The sequence below is a fragment of the Nomascus leucogenys genome, chromosome 2 (genome assembly GCF_006542625.1).
Source record: "Nomascus leucogenys isolate Asia chromosome 2, Asia_NLE_v1, whole genome shotgun sequence".
Classification (NCBI taxonomy): Eukaryota; Metazoa; Chordata; class Mammalia; order Primates; family Hylobatidae; genus Nomascus; species Nomascus leucogenys.
This window is the reverse complement of record NC_044382.1, coordinates 83,534,596-83,557,192: the sequence shown is the minus strand read 5'-3', so window position 1 is coordinate 83,557,192 and position 22,597 is coordinate 83,534,596. Positions and strand designations below refer to the sequence as shown.

The 22,597-nt window shown below is 44.5% G+C and overlaps 1 protein-coding gene across 2 annotated transcripts; it reads right to left on the bottom strand.

Annotated features, from left to right (window-relative positions):
- Positions 1–143: 143 nt before the first annotated feature.
- ZP2 (zona pellucida glycoprotein 2) lies at positions 144–14,121 on the bottom strand. Of its 2 annotated transcripts, none has more exons than XM_004092608.2 (19): positions 14,060–14,121; positions 13,877–13,965; positions 12,698–12,781; positions 12,219–12,313; positions 9,489–9,641; positions 8,382–8,426; positions 8,070–8,234; positions 6,959–7,055; positions 6,681–6,862; positions 5,788–5,914; positions 4,764–4,951; positions 4,592–4,683; positions 4,366–4,490; positions 4,029–4,218; positions 2,376–2,511; positions 2,207–2,301; positions 1,433–1,518; positions 425–508; positions 144–286 (listed from the first exon to the last, which is right to left on the bottom strand). In XM_004092608.2, exons 1-19 carry the CDS (start codon positions 14,119–14,121, stop codon positions 144–146), a joined length of 2,238 nt encoding a protein of 745 aa, XP_004092656.2. The 2 variants fall into 2 exon arrangements, with proteins under 2 accessions (XP_004092656.2, XP_003282242.2); XM_003282194.3 differs by having other exon boundaries at positions 4,366–4,463.
- Between the last annotated feature and the right edge of the window lie 8,476 nt (positions 14,122–22,597).

Here is a 22,597-nt window from a genome sequence, read left to right as displayed (position 1 = left end):
CTATATACAAATCCTGCCCAGAGGATTGTGACTAGATACTGCCTCTACACTGAGGAACAAAAGAAATGATCCCTTGTCATCTAATCTTAATGAGAATGTGGAAGGCAAAAGGCTTATTTTGACTGCTTTATTTAGAAGCCCATTTAGTGATTTGACACAGTCCTTTTCTTGTACAGGTAGTAGATGAAGCCTAGAGTTGCCACCACACCTGCAAAGGCAGCCACAGCAGCAACAGCTTTGAAACCAACATCTCCAGCAGTCTTGTGCCCTTTGGTGTCCATAGCACCTAGAAAGGAAGCAGACATTTGAGTCTTAAGTATTTTTAAATAAGGGTAAGTTGAAGCCTTACATAAGGCTCCCAGAGAAGGGGGTAAAAGCCTTCAACAGGCTTATTTCAGAAGTTTGCAACATTGAATAAACTTACCCTGTGAGCCAACCTCCTCCTCTGTTTCACTCCTACTCTTCTCCCCACTGCTCCCACTTGCTTTTAGATCAGATGAGCCGACACCTGGGAAGAACCTGAGAGTTTAGTACAACATCTTCATGCCAGTCAATGTGGTTAGCTGTCCCCTGAGGGTGTGATCCCACAGGTTGTTCATTAAGGCTATCTCAGGTAAGGGTATGTGATAACAGAAACATAAACTAATACAGACTTCAGTTTGGCCATAGCATGTTAAGATGCACGTGCTCTGACCTAATCCTGCTAGAAACATATCTTAAATCTTTGATTACTATACAAGAAATTCAAGAGATTTTTTTTTTTTTTTCGTGGCCGGGTGTGGTGGTTCACGCCTGTAATCCCAGCACTTTGGAAGGCTGAGGTAAGCAGATCCCCTGAGGTCAGGAGTTCAAGACCAGCCTGGCCAACATGGTGAAACCCTATCTCTACTAAAAATAATAATAAAAAAAAGTAGCTGGGCACAGTGGCAGGTGTCTGTAATCCCTGATACTTGGGAGGCTGAGGCAGGAGAATCACTTGAACCTGGGAGGCAGAGGTTGCAATGAACCAAGATCACGCCATTGCACTCCAGCCTGGGTGACAAGAACGAAACTTTATCTCAAAAAGAAAAAGAGGATTCTAGTATGACTGAGGACAAAACTAGAAATAAACCTATAGATATCCATGAATGAGGATCATGACTAAGGTAGAGCCACGTGGAATCCTAAGGGTTCTTTGTACAGATATAAGGTAGATAAGACAGGTTAGAGACCAAATTCTAGATCAGTAGGTAAAAGCTATGATCCCACCTGTGTTGAAGTGATTTCTAGAAGGGTACACAGGAGACTTAATAGAAGCCTACTTCTGGGAAAAGACTTAGTCTTTTATTCTTTTACTGTTTAGACTTACCACAGGTACATAGTATATGTAAGCACTGACCTCTTGGCATAAAAAGCTAAGAACTTGAATCCAGGAAGTACTCCAGGTCCATACCTCTGAATGAGGAGTCATCTGACAAAAGGAGAATGGGTCCTGGGAGGCTGACTGTCATTTTCTCTGCTTTAGTGGCCCCTGTGGCCAGAGACAGACGATCAAGTTTGTGTTTGGCCTCTGGAATAGTGGTTCAAGAGGTGTGTCAATGGAATGCTTAGAAGTAGAAGCTCCCTGGAATATTTTGTTCATGTGGTTTGTCCTGCCTTTGCAGGAGAGGTTATGCCCTTTACTGTAAAAGTGGGATGGATTCTTGGGGTTGGGCATAGTGGCTCATGCCTGTAATCCTAGCACTTTGGGAAGCCGAGGTGGGTAGATCACCTGAGGTCAGGAGATTGAGACCAGCCTGGCCAACATGGTGAAACCCCATCTCTACTAAAAATAAAAAAGTTAGCTGGGTATGGTGGAAAGTTCCTATAATCCCAGCTACTTGGGAGTCTCAGGCAGGAGAATCACTTCACTTGAACCCTGGAGGCGGAGGTTGCAGTGAGGCAAGATCACACCATCTTACTCCAGCCTGGGCAACAAGAGCAAAACTGTCTCCAAAAAAAAGAATAGATTTTTAAAGAACTCATATTGAACTAGACAAGAACCTGTTCATCTTAGACCTGTCACATGAGTAAGGTAGACTGGACCAAGAAGTTTTGACTGGGCCAATGAGAGCTCTGGGCACTAAGTAAAGAATGAGTTCTACCTGTCGTTAAGATCTTCTATTCTGAAAAGTTGATATTTGCTTTGAATTAGACTCACAGAAACAGGAATTTGAAGTTTTTACCTCGCCTGTGCCTAGATGATACAGGGCAGGTCACAGAACACAGTGGGGAGTCAGGGGAGAGTCGATTGCAGATTAAAGCACTGCAGTGGAAGTAGACCTGGAGACAGAAGAGTTAAATGGAATCGATGCACTAACATTTAACCTGTCCCTGGTGACTTCCGAATCACTTACCAGGCTAGAGAGCACATGGGCTTCTGATACAAAGGCAAAAGCCTTCATGTCAAACCTCTGATAGTGATCAGGATGGGTCACAGAGGAGCCGACTGGATGGAAGGTGGTCTCGTAGTTGTCCAGGTCATATGCACAGCTAGGAGGTATGCACCAGGGAGGGACGTCAGTCACATGCATCTTAGAGTCAGTCAAATTCGACATCTGCCCAGATTTAGTCATGTGTCATGTCTTCAGGACTATTGCCATATTTACCTTCTACCAGCACCTTCGTTTTACTCAGCATTTCTCACCTGACCTATAATACCTATGAAGTCATAAGTTGTATAGGCTAGTTATATTTTAAATATTTTAGCAGTACCTGTTTGCCAACGAATGAGAAGTACAAGTTATTTCAGAAGACACTGGCTTCTTGGCCAGGCGCGGTGGCTCACTCCTGTAGTCCCAGCACTTTGGGAGGCCGAGGTGGGCAGATCACCTGAGGTTAGGAGTCCAAGACCAGCCTGGCCAACATGGTGAAACCCCATCCCTACTAAAAATATAAAAATTAGCTGGGTGTGGTGGCAGGCACCTGTAGTCCCAGCTACTCAGGAGGCTGAGGCAGGGGAATCGCTTGAACCTGGGAGGCAGAGGTTGCAGTGAGCCAAGATCGTGCCATTGTACTCCAGGCTGGGGGACAAGAGCAAGACTTCGACTCAAGGAGAAAAAAAAAAAAAAAAAAAGGCTTAGCAACTGAGATACCACAGCTTCAAGAAAGCAAAGGTGCAGTTTTAGCCAAGTACACACTATTCCATAAGAATGAGTGAGATCCAGTTGTAGGACAGGACATGGCAGAGCTATGAGATGAACTATAGGGAGAGCTATGAGGATGAACACCTATGTGTACAAGTGTGTGGCTGCAACCTCAGAGCATCAGCACTCAGATTCTAGAGTCAGATGGATATTCTAATCCCAGCTCCATTGTTTAAGTATTGTTTTGGGCTGGCTATTTAGGCAGCAAGCTGGGGTTTCTTCATGAAATAAGATGACTAGTACAACTAGTGGATGTGGAATACATAGCACTGTGCCTGGCGTATGGTAGGTGTTCAACAGATGGATAGAGGTTAGAGATCAGTCTTTCCAGATAATCAATACCATAGCAGAGTCAGAATTTCTGGGGCTTTGGAACTCATTCCTTAAATTCAAAAGGTGATTGGAAGGCAGCATGTGGCCAAGTGTGGTGGTTCACACCTGTAACCCCAGCACTTTGGGAGGCCAAGGTGGGTGGATCACCTGAGGTCAGGAGTTCGAGACCAGCCTGGCCAACATGGCAAAATCCTGTTTCTACTAAGATTGCAAAAGTTAGCCGGGCTTGGTGGTGTGCCCCTGTAATCTCAGCTACCTAGGAGGCTGAGATAGAAGAACTGCTTGAACCCGGGAGGCAGAGGCTACAGTGAGCTAAGATCACGCCGCGGCACCCCAACCTGGGTGACAGAATGAGACCCCGTCTCAAAACAAACAAAAAACAGAAGGCAGAAGGGTCCCGATTAGAAAACAAGGACTAAATCAGGATCTCACATGACTGAATGCCGCTCTAAAGCCCAAGAGGGTTTATTCCCATTACTGGCAAATTTTGATGGATTAGCTGGGTAACCTGATAGTACAGGGAGTACCTACCCATCCACAACAATGTTCCACTGGGGGAAAGAGTCTGGATCCATGGTGGACGTCGCCCAGCAGTCATCTAAGACCAGCTTGATGTTAGGGTCATCCCTGTTTAGGACTCTCACTTCCATGTAAATTGGTTGGCGGAGGAATCTCACTAGAGGGTACTCGTTTTCCCCATAAGGTTGTTGGTAGGAATTATCTGAAATTGAATGGTATTCAAGTAGTTAATGGCTGCAACACAGATTCATAAGTCACCACCACTCCATTAGTCTGGCAGTATCAGGATGTTCATTTTGGGGAGAAGTTTGAGATTATTTAAGCAATTTCACAGACTGCAATCTCTTACCTGGGTAGCTTTGCAGGATCAAAGTAAATGGACCCAACTTCACTGAGGCCACTGGAGGAGTAAGGCTTTCAACGTTGATGTTTAGTAGCATGTCATTCCTGCTATAAGAACACTTCACTGTCATTCTGTAAGAGTTTGGAGGGAAGGTAGGTACAGAAAATTTCAGGTTAAAAAATTGCTTGAGTTTAAACTAGAGCTTAAGAGTCAAATAGCAATTTTATCTCACCTGAACTCACTGTCTCTAGATATTTTGCTTGGAGGAAGATCTGTCCAGAGAGCATGTATTTCATTTTCATAGATGACTTTATCATCTTCGAACTTAAATGTCAGAGAAAGTGGGTAAGCAGCCAGTTACGTCAAAGATGAGACTTAACCTCGTGCCACCCGCCAGTACTAACCTTATATCTTGTTCCACATCCATTCAGGGGTATGTGGAACCGTACCAGCCCCTGAGACTGAGCCTCAAAGACAGGCTGGCAGGATGAGTTTCCCACCCTCAGAGTACCCAGGTCAAGAGCTGGTTGTGTTTGGTAGCTGTAGACCTCGACGTCCATAAACCCATCCTGGGTACACAGCTGCCCTGTAACTAGACAGCGGTGAAAGTTTAGAGAAAATAAGTTTGTCTGCCCTGTGATACTGTCATCTCCCAACCTGATATGCTACGAGGGAGAAATTCTAATTTAGCAGGAGGCATCAGAATTTGTCTTGAAGTCTTTGTGAGGGAACCTTGATCAGCAGCTTGAGTTACAAAGGGAGCTTAAGTTAGTTGATTGTTCTATATGAGAGTAGGACTTTTCATCCAAAGGAGGGACCAGTAGATGTAGGAAGAAGTGCTATATGGTATAAGACCAGTGAGAATCGTGATGAAGGGCAGAAGTTGACTTAAGATTAAACTTAATGTGGCTTTAAGTACAGCACCTATGTTATTGTATCCTTTCTTTGTATATTCACAAATCCTGAGTAGTTTGGGGAAAAACTGAGGCAGGAACTGGTTCTCCTATTTGATCTGACCTGTGCAGATCAGATTAAACAGAAGCACATGGTGGAGGCAATGCTAAACAAGAGATATTCACTCTATTTCTTTAAGAATTTGTAGGAATTTTGGGGTGGGGGGCCTTAAACTTTTAATTCCAGTTAGAAGTTTGAACATTCTTACCTAGATGGCAGGTTCGGGCTCCTAAGCCAAAATATCTAGATTACTTAACCATGAACAGTTACCATTAAATCTACCTGTGTAAGGATCTTAAAAATATCATACTTAGGACCCCATCATAGCAGCTAGACTGTTTCTAATCTGACTAGTCTTTAGTTTCTTCAGTCTATAAGCAATACATCAGAATCTGACCTTCTATACGTTTGCCCACATGTACAAGAGCCAAGGGAGAAAAAAGGTAGGACATGATTTTAATAAAAGGTCTTTACCTATAGAAACTGGTGACTCACAGAGACACTCAGGATAGATCACCATGGATACTGTCTCCGGCTGAAGGAGAAAGGTCAGCTTGAGTGAAGCTAAGTAGAACTGATGGAGTAGGCATTTTTCAGATAACTGAAATGAGAAAATGTCAGTTAGCAGCCACAGCCTGTTGGGGCCCGGAACTGTCACAGGGAGGCAGGAAGAAAGTCCACTGAATACTTGCAGGACACACTCCAGACTTATCTGGGCTCCCTTTAAACCAAAACAAGAGAGACCCTATCACTTCCTCAGATCTGGATGTATCCCCAGGCAGACTTATTGCTTTAAACTCACGCCCTGGAGTACCCAGCACTGTACTCTTTGTACAAGCCACAAAAGCTTGAATTAGCAGATCAAATTCCAAAGAATAGTGGAATCCTCTGCCAAGCCAGGTCTGAGTCAAAAGGACTCTACAGATGTTATAAAATGGTATTGCATAACATGTACCCCCAACCTAAGTTTATTCTCTGGTATCCCGGGCAGTTCTAGTGAAGACCAACCTCAATAGCAACAGTACGGGACCCTTTTGTTTAGATCAAGGTGTCTTGTTCATTGACCAGGACAGATTCATCATTAGGTATTTGACAAGTAGTTGCTACTACTCAGTTGGGGCCTTAGACAGTTAAGACTTAGACGATTTTTCATGACAGAAGTTAAAGAGGTTTTGTGTTGGAAAATGAACTTCAGTTACTTGATATTTCACTTATACAAGATGATCAAATGAGGCCTTCTGGAGTTTGAATCTGTTATGTTGGCAATTAGAGCTCATGGGCAAGTTATCAGCCGTATCAGTACTACCCACAAGAGTATACTTCAAGTCAGGACCCGGTGGAGTTCAGTGGTTGACAATTGAACATACTTTTGTTTTGAGCAGAGTTTTGCTGAAATGCAATTTCATGCCATTTGTTGCTTCTAGATCAATTCCATTGTCATGCAGCTGGCTCACATCAATGTTCTGGTTTTCAAAGCTCACAGACTTAAGCTTCCCAGGAAACTCTGGTATTGTGAGAGTCATGTGTGTGGCATTGCAGGTCACAGGATCTAGAAGGAATGACAACAGAATGCCCATTAGCAGCCTTGATTAAGCTTCTAGGACAATATCTCCTACACTGAGGTTGCAGCTATCTGGGACCTTACCTGGTGCACAAATAGCTTGTGAGGAGAAGATTACCTTCTGTCCAGGAGATATAAATGTAAGCTTCAGAGACACCATGTAGAGATGACTGTTACCTTGCTAGGGGGAGAAATAACAGTGATCTTCAAAAACATTGGTTACTTGAATTTCTAGCCAGTAAGAATCATCTTGGCAAGTATATATCCAAGTAATGGGCACTACTTTGACACAAGTAGGATTTAAGCATTTGTCTAATGACTAATTTGTCTAATCTGGAGGTATTAGTTTTAACCTTGTTCTAACATCTGGAAGAATGTTGTCTAGATCACCTGTAGCCAATCACTTCTAGGCAGATAAGATCTGTCCTTACCCCATGTGACTGTTTTAAAGTATCAGCAGCCAGACAATGTTTTCAAGCCTCAATCCATTTGTGTTCTTACTGGGAAATAGGACTGTTCTTGAAGTGGTTGGCATTTGAGCACTTACATGTCAGGACCTGTCCTAAGTACTTTAGGAGTTTAATTCATTTAGTGCAGTGTTCAGACTATTGGCCTGAAAAGCACCAGTACTTGCTATAAGACAATATAGGACAATGACAACCCAAACAGAACCCCTTAACCCATAAAGCTTTTAGGAATATGCTCATTCTATGTTGTACTATAGATTTAAGACTACGGGAAAGAGACTAGATTGAGGTAAGGATTATGTCTATTTTTGAGAAATGGTCTTGCTCTGTTGCCCAGGCTGGAGTGCAGTGGTACAATCTGGGCTCACTGCAACCTCTACGTCCTGGGTTCAAGCGATTCTCCCACCTCAGCCTCCTGAGTAGTTGGGATTATAGGCATGTACCATCTCACCCAGTTAAGTTTTTGTGTTTTTAGTAGAGACAGGGTTGCACTATGTTGGCTGGGCTGGTCTTGAACTCCTGACCTCAAGCGATCTGCCCGCTTCAGCCTTCCAAAGTGCTGGGATTACAGGTATGAATACCCAGGGAAGTGTTTGGCACTTAATAGGCATTAAAATGCTTGAATGGGTTGTATTATAAGTTAATGTGAAGACATGGCTGAGATCATGCTTGGACTTAGGAATACTGGCCTGTGCTTTGGTGGTACAAAGCCAGACTTCCACACCTACCACATAGTGAGTCACTCCAGTGGCATTGAATGGCACGTGAAAGGTCATCCTGTGGTTGTCAATCAAGAGGCTGAAGCCTTCCTTCATGGCCTCTGGCAGGGTCAGAGTTTTGGCTCTCGCACCGTCGCCAACCTCAATGCTCCATCCCATCTGAACTTTGGTCCCCTGAAGTCAAAAAGCTTTGTTTAGAGGGCTGGCACTCCCTTAACCAAGTCTCTGGTAGTCTAACGATTTATCAGGTTAAAGGTAATATCACCTTTAACATAGAATTAAAGGTTATTAAGGTCTGATTTTTAAAATTTGCTTTCATACCTTACTGTCGTCAGCCAAGCCAGAGAAGACCCGTGGCAAGGAAAACTGGAAGAAAAGAATTGTGATGTAAGACTCTGATTTGGAGGTAGATGTTTCCAAATTCATGCCAGAAATTGCTGTGTGGTTGTCACACCAAAAGGCCTGCTTGTGAGATGCAGTGGAAGAAGCACGTGAACCCTGACTGTGCCCTTAGATGTCATTATACTTCTTTGAACTTCTGATCCCAAGAGGCAGCTGGAAGATCTAAGCTCCTTTCCAGTTGTAAGTTGGGACACTTTTTTCCCCCAAGATGGAGTTTCGCTCATTGCCCAGGCTGGAGTGCAATGGTGCAATCTCGGCTCACTGCAACCTCCGTCTCCTGGGTTCAAGCGATTCTCCTGCCCTAGCCTCCCAAGTAGCTGGGATTACAGGCATGTACTACCATACCTGGTTAGTTTTTTGTACTTAGTAGAAATGGGTTTTCACCATGTTGGTCAGGCTGGTCTCAAACTCCTGACCTCAGGTGATCCACCCGCCTCAGCCTCCCGAATTGCTGGGATTACAGGCATGAGCCACCGTGCCTGACCAGGACAATGTTCTTAAACGTTCACCCTTTCACCAATGTCCATAGAAATCAGGTACTATGTAAAAGCCATGCAGTTCTATCATTGTTATTGAGTTACTTTTATGTCAGTGTTATTTTTAGTTGTCCATTGTTGACATTAGCCATGTTAGACTCTAAACCCATGAAGATGTGATTGGGTCGTTTTGTTCACTTATTGTATCTTAGCATCTAGGGTAGGGCCTGGAACATGGCATGTATTCCATTTGTCAGATGATTAGTGTGAGTGCAACTCCCAATGAAACCCTATTGCCATGCATGATGTGCCAAGTACCATGTATATACTCTCAGTCAATTCTTAGAGCCACCCTGAGGTGAGCATTATTGTCCCATCACTTTGGACTTGAAAACAAAGCCTCAGGGTAAAGTTAAACCTCATCACACAGAAAATTTGCAAGTACAAGATTAAATCGCGGTCTGATTTCTAAGCCCAGCCCTGGTTAGATCATCATCATATTCCCCCTGCAGTAGCCATATACCCCAAGCAGTCAGCCCATTTCACTCACGGACATGAAATCCTTCCGGCAGATTGTAGATGCTGAAAGCCCCTGGGTCTCTTCTACTTGCATTCCTGGACAGAAGAACTGATACGTGACAGCTCCATGTCTTAAAGCAGCACTGTCGTTCATGACTCTGATGGTCATCTGGTGTCCACCATGCTGTGTACAGATAGCATAGTGGGAACAGAGTAAGTGCTGTACCCCCATGGGATTCTAGAATACCATCTGACCCATCTGAGTGGGAAAACCCTTAAAGTTACCAGTACCACAAGTGCTGGAAGGTACCTCATTCCCGTACCAGGAGACTAGCTAGCCCATCGTAATCCGTTAGTGAAGACTCATGCTGATAGGCCAGTTTTAGCATCAGGAAATGGAGTTCAGTTTCTATTTCTCTTATGTGTACCCTATGTCTCAGTACCATGGTCCTGGCTGAATGGGGTTGGTATGGGGCTTCCACCCAGGTTATCTGAATACTTGTTAAGCACCTAAGTAGCTGCCATTGTGCTGGGTAGAGCTACCCTTGCTATTACCCCTGACCTTAGGAAACTCAGTCTAAAAGCAGGGGTCAGCCAACCTTTTTCCATTATGCATTAGCAACTGTTTTAGACTCATGTGAGCCACATGAAATCCATAGCATGTTTCCTTAAAAGAACTTTAAAAAGATAAAAGCCAGCTGGGCATGGTGGCTCATTGCCTGTAACTCCAGCACTTTGGGAGGCTGAGGCAGACTGACTGCTTGAGCTCGGGAGTTCAAGACCAGCCTGTGCAACATGGTGAGACTCCATCTCTCTATATATATTAAAAACACACACACAAAAGTTAGCTGAGTGTGGTGGTATGTGCCTGTGGTCTCAGCTACTGGGGAGGCTGAGGTGATACTGAGATATAGGGTAGGGGATTGCTTGAGCCCGGGAGGTAGGGGTTGCAGTGAGCCGAGATTATGCCACTGCATGCCAGCCTGGACAACAGCAAGACCCTGTCTCAAGAAGATTAAGAAGATAAAATCCATTCTTAGTTTGAAAACCAAAGAAAAAAAAAAACCATGAACTAGGCACAGTGGTTCATGCCTATAATCCCAGTGCTTTGGGAGGCTAAGGTGGGAGGATCCCTTGAGGCCAGAAGTTTGAGGCCAGCCTGGACAACATGGTGAAATCCCCATTTCGACAAGACAAAGATTAGACAGGCATAGTGTTGCATGCCTGTAGCCCCAGCTAGTTGGGAGGCTGAGACGGGAGAATCCCTTGAGCCCAGCAGTTCTAGGCTGCAGTGAGCCATGATTGCAGCCACTACTTTCCAGCCTGGGCTACATAGCAAGCCTGCCTCAGGAAGAAACCATGGACTGCGTTTGGCCATCCACCAGTTATGGTTTGCAGACCCTTGGTCTAAGGGAATGCGACTCTAAGACCTCTAATGTTGAGAAGGTCTGTTTTAGAAGGAAATTATCAGATTTTTCATGAAGGACCTATGATTACTTCATTGATTGATCATAGAGGGCTTTAGGGGACCAGATGACTTACAGTTCAAGCCTGTTTACAGAGTAGGGTCTAAGACTGTATCTGTACAAAGCTTAGATGACTGACCACCTGCATCATAATCAGATTGTGTAGACTATTAGATATGCAGATTCCCAGAACTCACCCCAGGCCTGTGTCCAACTAGTCAAATCCAAACTTTCCAAATTACAACTTGCTAGCTTCTGCTTAGACAGGTTGCTTTTATTGCTCCTAATATTCCTGATTGGGCAATACTGTTGCTTGGCAATAGAAAAACCCTTACTGCTTAGCTGCTGTTTGCCTTTTAACACCTGTTTCTATAGGTCAGATTTCTATTTGCTAGCACCAAAATAGCCTTCCATCTCATGTGGGGGTTCACAGATCAAAATAACTCGTGTTTCATCATTTGTTGTATCCAGGTTCTGCACCAGGTCTTAATCTGTAGAACATCATTAGTCTTTATTACCCCATGGAGCAGGCACCATAACTCTCATTTTCTAATGGGCAAACAGGCTTGAAAGGGCTCACCTGCTGGAAATTATACCTAATGAGTGGTAGAGCCAGGGCTCAAGGGCTCAAATACTTGAATGACAGGGTTTCTCATCCTCAACACTGACATCTCAGTCCTGGTAATTCTGTGTTACGGGGAGGAGACTTGGGTAATGTTGGTTGTCTGCCAGCATCTTTGGCTTGTATCCATTAGATGCCGGTAGCAGCTCTTCTACCCTCAGTTGTGATAACCAAAGATGTTTCTAGATGTTGCCAGATGTGTCCCCTGGACAGATTCCCCCCACCCCCCTCCAGACAGTTTTGCTGTTGTTGCCCAGGCTGGAGCACAATGGAGCAATCTCAGCTCACTGCAACCTCCGTCCCCTGGGTTTAAGCAATTCTCCTGTCTCAGCCTCCCAAGTAGCTGGGATTACAGGTGTGTGCTACCACACCCAGCTAGTTTTTTGCATTTTTAGTAGGGATGGGGTTTCACCATATGTTGGCCAGGCTGGTCTCAAACTTCTGACCTCAGGTGATCCACCCGCCTCAGCCTCCCAAAGTGCAGAGATTATAGATGTGAGCCATCACACCTGGCCTAGACAGATTATAATAGAAAAGAAGAGCCACACACGAGACACCACCCCCTTGGTTAAGAGCCACTGCTTTACTCCAGAGTAAGTTCTTAGCCAAGTTTACTACCAGCAACTCTTAGGTTACTATGTACTTCCAAGAACTGCTCAAAGCAATGACTTACCACTCTCCTGGTACAGTTATCATAGGTAGCCCTCAGGGTGAGCTTTTCTGGGTCCAGGATGTAAGTGCAGTTCAGCATGTCAAGACCAAGAGGATCTGCCAAGGCCAGAGCAGGTTAGACAGGATGGCTGAGTACATTTCAGTGACAGTCTAAAGCTACAGAGTCAAGACCACCAGTCCATTTCTAAGGCACTTCAGTCCCTTCACTTCTGCCCCAACTCAGTGATAGAACTCGAGCTTTGAGATGGTATGACTTTGCAGCCAGAGGCTTCCTAGAGATGCTGACATAAGACACACTTTCGAAGACAGACAGGTCTTCCATGCTGGGTGGCTTCATGCAAATCAGGTATCCCCATGGCATCATGGGAGTTGGATGCCGTTGCTGCAGGAGTTTGGGTACTCTGCTCCCCAAACAGGATTGGCCTAAGCCAAAGGCTGTCTGCTAATCAGGACTATCAGGAGATAACACACGTTACCTACCCACCACAGATGCATGCCATTTCTTGGTGCCAGGACTGCTTGGGAACTCCACTGTTATTCCCCTTTCATCGCAAGTGACAGTGCCTAAGGAGCAAAGGAAGCATTTGGGGGCTTTGAGTCATAAATGATGCAACTCCTACAAAAGTGTATAGACTCCTCTCAGATGGGAGGGTTTCCAGATGAGGGAGGCAAGAATCGTCCCCTACCCTTGGAGAGCTCACAAACAAGTGACCAACAATACAATATACCAAGAACTGTAAGGAAAATATCAAGTACACAGGGCTTTTGAAATGTTCCAGGAAGAAGCCCAGGTTAGGGTTGACAAACAGGTCTGTAGGAGCCAGGTCAACACCTTGACAGTGGAGCAGACAGAGGCAGGTCCAAAAAACTAAAAGCTTTGTCAACAGGTTTTGCAAATTGATGTTAAATGAAGTCCTGGGTCAGTCCCGGGACTTTTTTTTTTTTTTTTTTTTGAGATGGAGTCTGTCACCTAGGCTGGAGTGCAGTGGCATGATCTCAGCTCACCAAAACCTCTGCCTCCCAGGTTCAAGCGATTCTCCTGCCTCAGCCTCCCGAGTAGCTGGGATTACATGTGCCCACCACCACACCCAGCTAGTTTTTGTATTTTTGGTAGAGACGGGATTTCACCACATTGGCCAGGCTGGTCTCAAACTCCTCAGCTCAGGTGATCTGCCTGCCTCGGCTTCCCAAAGTTCTGGGATTACAGGCGTGAGCCACGTCTCCTAGCTGCATTTTTTTTTTTAAAGATCAAGTTTTGCCCATCATCTGCTACTCTGCAGCCTCTGGCTCAGGTGAACGTCAAGTAAGCAGCTCCAGTTTTGCCTGTTATGTCGATGTTTTCCTTAAGCATGAGTTTGTGTTTGAAGGTTGCTGCTCCTAAAGATGAGGGCTTAGTGTGGTGGTTTGCCGTTCTGTGGATACCATAAAGGTTGAGGCAGTGAGGGATTGGAAGGCAGTGCAAATGTTTTTTTGAGTTTTCATTTAGCAGGTATAGTGAGTCTACAGGTTAGCAGAAGAAAGATCCAGTAACCTGACCAAGGTAATAGAGGGGGTGAATGGAGCTTGTCTGAGCCAGGCCTGTGTTTCTTGGCTGGCTAGGCCTTCCAGCTGCAACCTGTTTTCTCTGCTAAGGAGACTTCCGTCACCCAAGAGACATACCTGGAAAGGCAGGATTTACCAACTGAGAAACATCTATGGAGTTCACTGAAGTCGCAAGGGTGAAGAAGACAGAAATCGACCTGTAGGTGCTGGAAAGAGACAGGGAGATAGTCAAGGAAGAATGGACTTCAGCAAACAAAGCTATCATACCCCCTCTCTCCCTCCACTTCCAGAATTACTCACCTCCAGCCTGCATTGAACCAGCCCAAGGGACTCCAAGAGCCTCCTCTCTGCCTGCACGCCATAGCAGAAGGCAGTACCAGATCAACCAGGTAGAGGGTGGGCTGCTCTGCGTTTTTATAGCAGGAAGCCATCCGCATCCACACCCTCTCCCCATTGGGGGCACCTGAATCTTCTCCCATTCGCCCAGCTGAAAGGGAAGGATTGGGGAAGGAAGTGGCCTCTCTGATTCCTGACAGCTTGCGTGGGGTATTCTGCCAGCTGCCCCTGTGGGCCAGGCATGAAATCAGAGTTTGCTGAAATCAGCTCCAGGTGAGTGAATTGGTGTTTTCCCTATAACTTTGGGGGAAATTAGGATCTTTTGGGCAAATTATTTACAACTGCAATGTAGAGTGAAAGAGAATCATGAGCTTTATTGAGGAAAAAAACAAGTCTTGTTCACACCTCTAAATTTTTTTTTTTTTTGAGATACAGTTTCACTCTGTCACCCAGCCTGGAGTACACTGGTGCAATCTCAGCTCACTGCAACCTCTGCCTCCTGGGTTCAAGCAATTCTCCTGCCTCAGCCTCCTGAGTAGCTGGGATTACAGGTGCACCACCACGCCTGGCTAATTTTTGTATTTTTAGGTAGAGATGTGAGTTTCACCACGTTTGTTGGTCAGGGTGGTCTCGAACTCCTGACCTAGGTGATTTGCCTGCCTCAGCCTCCCAAAGTGCTGGGATTACAGGCGTGAGCCATTGCACCTATCCTAAAACCTTTTAAGTAACATTTAGTTTCCTGGCTACTGCAGAATTTACCCTGATAATGCACAGGAAGTGTCTTTAAAAAAATGAATGAAGCCTTGTTGACCCCCAAGTATAAAAGCTTAAGCTTACCGCAAAGATACAGACAATTTCAGAAGGATACAGAGAAAAGGCAAAAGTCACTCATAATAGTGCCACTGCTAATATTTAGGTGAGTAACTTTACAGACATGTTTCTACAAACACCACACACAATTTTTTAAAAAAACTGGAAGGAAAATTTAAATACTGTTTTGTAATCTGCTACTGTCACTTTATAACCTATTAAACATAAAGCTCTCTGTTACCATTTTAGGGTGGCATAGTATTCAATGTTGAGATAAATCCGTGTTTATATAATTTCCTTAATTATGAGCATTAAGGCAGCTTGCAATTTTTCATCATTATAAGCAGTAACATGATGAGCATTCTGATACATATCCTTGGTTAACCCTCAAGATAAATTCCTCAAAGTAAAACTTCTGGGTAAAAGGGAGTAGTGATCTAATAAGAATGTTATATTGTTGTAAAGCACTTGGAAGTTTCCCAGTGGGGAAACTGAGGCAAGGCAACTTGCCCCAACAATGTCAGGGGCCAGGTGGAGAACTCAGATTTCCTGAGGCCTGATGGATGTGTTTTTTCAACATCTCTCACTGCTCTTTGAGATAACTAGATGTCTGCAGCCCATGTTCCAAAATAGGTGAATATAATGCTTAGACTCCATACAAGTGGTGGGTGACACTTGCAATTATTAGGTTGGTGCAAAAGTGATTGCAGTTTTTGCCGCTACTTTTATGTATGTATGTATGTATTTGAGATGGAGTCTTGCTCTGTTGCCCAGGTGGGAGTGCAGTGGCATGATCTCGGCTCACTGCAACCTCCGCCTCCTGGATTCAAGCAATTCTCCTGCCTCAGCCTCCCGGGTAGCTGGGATTACAGGCGCCCACCACACGCCCAGCTAATTTTTGTATTTTTAGTAGAGACAGGGTTTCACCATGTTGGCCAGGCTGGTCTTGAACTCCTGGCCTCAACTGATCCACCCGCCTCAGCCTCACAAAGTGCTGGGATTACAGGCGTGAGCCACTGCACCCGGCCCTTTGCCACTACTTTTAATGGCAAAAACCGCAATTATTTTTGCATCAACCTAGACAGTATTGATTCATGTGTTGCCTTTGAGGTGTGACCTGAGGCATCTGAAATAACATTGGAGATTAAACTGTTTCCCTGACTTCCTTGATCAAAATGATCACATGGAGCTCTCATTAATATCACAGATTCCTGGGTCCCACCCAAAAGCTGCTGAATTAGACTCTCCAGAGGATGTGCCTGGGAAATAGTTACTTAACGAGCACCACAGGTGATTCTTATAATCAGGAAAACCTGGAAAATACCTGGAGGGAGCGAGGCGAGAAAATCTGTGGTGGCCAGTGGTTAACCTCTTGATGGGAATTGAGTAGATTATGTCCCAGCAGAATGGAGAAGAAGGAGCAAAATACAGGTAAGTTTTTGGGGATAGAGATGGTAAAAGGATTTCATTTTATAGCCAAAGCATGATAGCAATAGTTTCTCCTTCTATGCATATTTTTCTGAAAAGTGGCACCTTTTCTACAAATGTAATTTATTGCCACAATGGTTAAGACTGTGATAAGACATTAGAGGAAAAAGGAGCATAGACGTGAGACTCAGAGCCCTATTGAGAAGGTGGTCAGAGAAGTGATGGATTAATGTGCTTATTCAGCCTCCCTCAGACCCCACCTCCCTCCCCACCCCGCTACTCACTCCCCTCGAGATGGTGTCTTTCTCCAGAGCGGGAAGTTTTTGCCTTGAGAAGGGCAGCTTTGGTCAGAGCCCCCAAATTATGGGTTTCTAAAAGGTTAAGGGGCAGCACAGAGACCCCAAGCAGAAGGTGGGGTGAGAAAGCCCGCTGTGGGCTGGTGAAGCTGGTATGTGCAGCAGAGATTAATTTTGTTTGTCTCACCTAACCCAGACCTGTGGTGTGCTAGGGACAGCCACTGAACAAATGGCTCTGGGCCCAGGAGCATCAATGTCTAGGATTCTGCTCCGGAAAAGCAGGAAGCTACCATGTGTTCAGCAGCTGACTTTGAACACAGGAAGAAATAGCTGCTCCGTAAAACAGCGTCTGCTATCAGGAGGTAGGAAAAACTAAAGTCTTTACAAAAATGATTCTTAATATTCTGTTTTCACTTATAAGTGGGAGCTGAACAATGAGAACACATGGACACAGGGAGGGGAACAACACACACTGGGTCCTGGTGGCAGACGTTGGGGGGTGGAGGGAGGGAGAGCATCAAGATAAATAGCTAATGCATGTGGTGCTCAATACCTAGGTGATGGGTTGATAGGTTGCAGCAAACCACCATGGCACACGTTTACCTGTGTAACAAACCTGCATGTCCTGTACATGTATCCCGGAAATTAAAATTAAATTTTAAAAAATATTGCACTAAATAGGTCCGGTGCGGTGGCTCACGCCTGTAATCCCAGCACTTTGGGAGGCCGAGGTGGGTGAATCACCTGAGGTCAGGAGTTTCAGACCAGCCTAGCCAACATGGTGAAACCCTGTCTCCACCAAAAATATTAGCAGGGCATGGCAGCACACACCTGTAAACCCTGCTACTCGGGAGGCTGAGGCAGGAGAATCACTTGAACCCAGGAGGCGGAGGTTGCAGCGAGCCAAAATTGTGCCACTGCACTCCAGCCTGGGCAACAAGAGTGAAACTCTGTCTCAAAAAAAAAAAAAAAAAAAAAGGCAGTAAATAAACAGTGGACCTCGTTCAAATATATGCTTTCCACACTCTTTTCAATGAACCTCTTAAAGTTTGCTGATTTATTATTACAAGGTGTTCCCTCTCCTCTTCTCTGCCCTGGGTTCTATGTAAGTATCATGAAGCCATTTCTGTCTTGCTAATCACAAGGCATTTCTTGGCGGCGGTCTCATACATAAAAGACTATAGTTTTGTTGTTGCCTCATTTGGGCAGATGTCTTCCTTTCTAAAGTGTGGTTCTTATAAATGACAGTTTATAACTCTTAAATTCTGAATCTGCCGTCCTTGTTTTCCACAACAATTATCAAAATATTTATAAAAGACAACCTAAATATCACCATCTAGAGATGGTTGGATAAACTATGGAATACTCTTCAGCTACTGCAAATGATTCTATGAGTTCATTTAGATCTATGAGTACTGACATGAAAGATGTCTGCAATAAAACTGGAATTTCAGGGCTATATATCTACTATGCTTTCATGTTTTGCTTTAATAGGAAAATGAAAAACCTGTCGACCTAAAGGAAGGAGAAGAGAATATAGTTTTAAAGAGTTTACTTGAGCCAAAGTGTGGACAGCTGCCTGGGAAACACTTCCAAGTTGCCTTGGTGAGTTCTCCACTTTTGTTATAAGTGGGTGTTTTTTTTGTTGTTGTTGTTTTTTTTTTTTTTTTTTTTTTTTAGACAGAGTCTTGCACTGTCACCCAGACTGGAGTGCAGTGGCACGATCTCAGCTCACTGCAAGCTCCGCCTCCCAGGTTCACGCTATTCTCCTGCCTCAGCCTCCCGAGTAGCTGGGACTACAGGTGCCCACCACTACGCTCAGCTAATTTTTTGTATTTTTAGTAGAGATGGGGTTTCACCATGTTAGCCAGGATGGTCTTGATCTCCTGAACTCATGATCCGCCCGCCTCAGCCGCCTAAAGTGCTGGGATTACAGGCGCCTGCCACCATGCCCGGCTAATTTTTTGTATTTTTAATAGAGATGGGGTTTCACCATGTTAGCCAAGATGGTCTCCTGACCTCGTGATCCGCCTGCCTTGGCCTCCCAAAGTGCTGGGATTAGTGGCTGATACAGTGTTTCTTGACTCATTGATTTATAGAAATAGCACTGATTAGCTGGGTACAGTGGCTCACATCTGTAGTCACAGTGACTCAGGAGGCTGAGGTGGGAGGATAGCTTGAGCCCAGAACTTTTAAGACCAGTCTGGACAGCATAGCAAGACCCCATCTCAAAAAAAAAAAAAAGAACACTGATTAGTGATTGGCTATACATTGTTGAACTATAGGGTACGATTAATGGTGTCCAGCATATGGTATGAGTTATGATGTCCAGCGTATGGCATAGTTAGGTTAATTTTATGGCTACTTGGTGTCAGTCTAGAGCCCACATATCAAGTAGCTCCAAGAGATAATTACTGAGCCCGAGGGAGTGAGGTGTGACTGCTGTCATGTTTCAATGCCTCTCTGGGCCTGATAATTTAAAGGGACTTGCATTCTTCAGATAAAAAGTTTCTTTTCTCAAACTTATGTGCATATTTATGCTTTATGTGTCTGCATGTGGGTCTATACATATGTATTTGGATTACAAGTCAAGAAAGTTGTCCCAGAGAATCAACAGCATCATCCAGGAAAGGAGAGGGTTGCCAGGGTCTGGGGAGTCCACATGGCTGTGCTGGGCATTTGCAACCATTGTCTATTCTGATTTGTTTGTGCTTTTGCTGTATGGGTTTTAAATATGTTGAATATCATCCCCGGGAATAGGATTAAGGAGATGGGAGGGTTGGAGCACAGAAAACAGTTCCCCAAAATATGATGCCTGGGCATGCCGAGTGCTTTGGAAAATTAAAAGGCTTCAGAAATAAGCCTCAGAATCAAGGTCTCTCTATCCTTGCCTTGTTCCCTTTCCACCCCCAAAGTACAGGAAGGAACTCTCTCTGGAGAAAAAAAAAAAAAAGAAAGCTGCTTCTTTTTTTTTTTTTTTTTTTGGCAGGGCTTTGCTCTTGTTGCACAGGCTGGAGTGCAGTGGCATGATCTGGGCTCACTGCAACCTCCACCTCCCAGTTTCAAGTGATTCTCCTGCCTCAGCCTCCCAAGTAGCTGGGATTACAGGTATGTGCCACCAAGCCTAGCTAATTTTTATTATTTTTTTTTTAATTTTTTTTTTTTTTTAGTAGAGACAGGGTTTCACCATGATGGTTGGGCTGGTCTCAAACTCCTGACCTCAAATGATCCACCCGCCTTGGCCTCCCAAAGTGCTGAGATTACAGGCATGAGCCACCGAGCCCAGCCAAGGTAGCTTCTTAACAGAAGAAACACTATTTCCTCCTATCCCCTCCCTGAAATCTCATTATCTATAGCAAGAAAGAGGACTAAGTAATGTAAACACACATGGACAGACTTTTCCACAAGATAATGTCAGCCTTTGAAGCTCATTCAAATTCCAAAAATAATTATGTACAAGTTAATTTCTCTCTCCCTGGTCCGTTCATTCTCCCTAATAATCATTACGGCCCCTCAAGAGAATTGTCTACAGTCCCCATCTCCCTCCCCTATGAAAAACCAGGCACGGTGGCTCACACGTGTAATCCCAGCACTTTGGGAAGCCGAGGCGGGTGGATCACCTGAGGTCAGGAGTTCGAGACCAGCCTGGCCAACATGGCGAAACCCCGTCTCTACTAAAAATATAAAAAATCAGCTGGGCATGGTGGTGTGCGCTTGTAATCCCAGCTACGCAGGAGTCTGAAGCAGGAGAATCGCTTGAACTCAGCAGGCAGAGGCTGCAGTGAGCCGAGATTGCACCACTACACCCCACCTGGGCAACAGAGCAAGACTCCATCTCAAAAAAAAAAAACCACCGTATATATGCATCTGTGCCCCATTGAGAGCTTAGGGGCAATCACTCTGTGATTCCCACCTTCCCCTGCACATTAATAATTTTGTATGAATTTTTCTCCTATTCATCTGCCTTTGGTCAGTTTATTTTCAGTGAACCTCCAGAGTGCAAAGGTGGGAGTTCTCTTCCTTTGGCCATTAAAAAAATAAGTAACTCCTGCCTTTCTGACTTTGAGGGAGAAGAAAAGGAAAAATCATTTGGGAAAAACAGGCTGCACCTGCACACAGATAAGCAACTTTGTCTAATTAGCGAGCTCCTAGGAAAAAGTTTCCTCCCCTTTTCAGGCATATACATGGTGGGAACTTACACAGGGAGGAGGGGGGGCTTACTTAAAACAAACCCACAGTTATCAAAACAAGAGACGCAGGCTTTGTGCTTGCCTAGATATATGCCCACAGTTGCGTAAGATACCGGGAGTTGCACAGACAGCTTTACTGATGAGAAGTTACTCAAACTGCTAGAGATGAGAGAGGAGTTTCTTAAAAAAGCTTTTGAATTCAGCTGTAACCTGGCAATCCACTTGGACTCCCCTCTCTGCTGCAGAGAATTTTTTTCTTTCACTTATTACTATTCTTTTTTTGAGATGGAGTTTCGCTCTTGTTGCCCAGGCTGGAGTGCAATGGTGTGATCTCAGGTCACTGCAAACTCCGCCTCCCAGATTCAAGAGATTCTCCTGCCTCAGCCTCCAAAGTAACTGGGATTACAGGCATGCCCCACCACGCTCGGCTAATTTTGTATTTTTAGTAGAGATGGGGTTTCACCATGTTGGCCAGACTAGTCTCAAACTCCTGACCTCAGGTGATCCACCTGCCTCGGCCTCTCAAAGTGGTGGGATTACAGGTGTGAGCCACCACACCTGGCCTCTTTCACTTATTAAACTTTCGCTCCAACCCACCTTTGTGTCCATGTTCCTTAATTTTCTAGGAGGTAGGACAGAGAACCCAGGGTACTAGTTCAGACAATGAGAAATGTCTACATTAAGGTGCATTGGTGAGGCTCCAACAACTTTATTCACCTCTGTTTTGGTTGAATTGTTTTAGTGATAAAATAACCAATTAAATAATTATAGACTGGGCATGGTGGCTCATGCCTATAATCCTAGCACTTTGGGAGGCTGAGGCTAGAAGATAACTTGAGGCCAGGAATTCAAAACCACCTTGGACAGCATGGCAGGACCCTGTCTCTTAAAAATTTATTTAGTTAGTTTTAGTTTTTTGAGACAGAGTCTCACTCTGTCACCCATGCTGGAGTCCAATGGCACGATCTCTGTTCCCTACAACCTCTGCCTCCCAGGTTCAAGCTATTCTTATGACTCAGCCTCCCCAGTAGCTGGGACTACAGGCGTGTGCCACCACACCTGGCTAATTTTTGTATTTTTAGTAGAGATGGGGTTTCATCGTGTTGGCCAGGCTGGTCTTGAACTCTTAACCTCAGGTGATCCATCCGCCTTGACCTCCCAAAGTACTGGGATTACAAGTGTGAGCTACCATGCCTGGACAAAAAAAAATTTTTTAAATAATAATTTTGACTGATTTCTAACTGAGCTACCTAAGTTACAGAGTCTAAGGCTCAAGGATGAAAACTCAGTAGTATAAAGGTAAAAAGGCGAAATGAATGGATCTGGAACTTGAGGCTTTGAAACAAAGTCCAACTCCCTATGGTAAAATGAAAATATTAAGAGGTTTAATATCTAAAGAGGTTTAGTGACTTGCTCCAGGTCATTTTCCAAGTTAGTAGCAGACAGAGCTCCAGTGAGAAACCAGGTCTCCTGATGCCTCTCCCTGCCCTTTCTAATTCATTTCGATTTTCTCTCTCTCGCTGTGTGTGTGTGTGTGTGTGTGTGTGTGTGTCTGTTCATGCGGGGGTGTTTTGAAACTCTGTGCTTCTCTTGCAGTTCACTTGTCTTTTAAAAGTAAAAGATGACATTAATTAGAATTTTAGCAGTATAAGATAAATAATATAAAAACTTCTCCCAGTTATGCTAATACAGCTCAAAATAGCTTTCAAATATCAAATATGAATTTAACTTGGAAAAATAAGAGAGACTATGTCAATGAGAATGTTCTTGAACATCAC

Bases quoted from the DNA above. Each gene is read 5' to 3' on its own strand.
- ZP2 (XM_004092608.2), bottom strand. From the start codon at position 14,121: ATGGCGTGCAGGCAGAGAGGAGGCTCTTGGAGTCCCTTGGGCTGGTTC. The intron at 2,302-2,375 runs GTAAGTGATTCG...TTCTGTCTCCAG, and splicing joins CCCATGTGCTCTCTAGCCTG to GTCTACTTCCACTGCAGTGC. The intron at 1,519-2,206 runs AGGTAAAAACTT...TCGTCTGTCTCT, and splicing joins GTATCATCTAGGCACAGGCG to GGCCACAGGGGCCACTAAAG.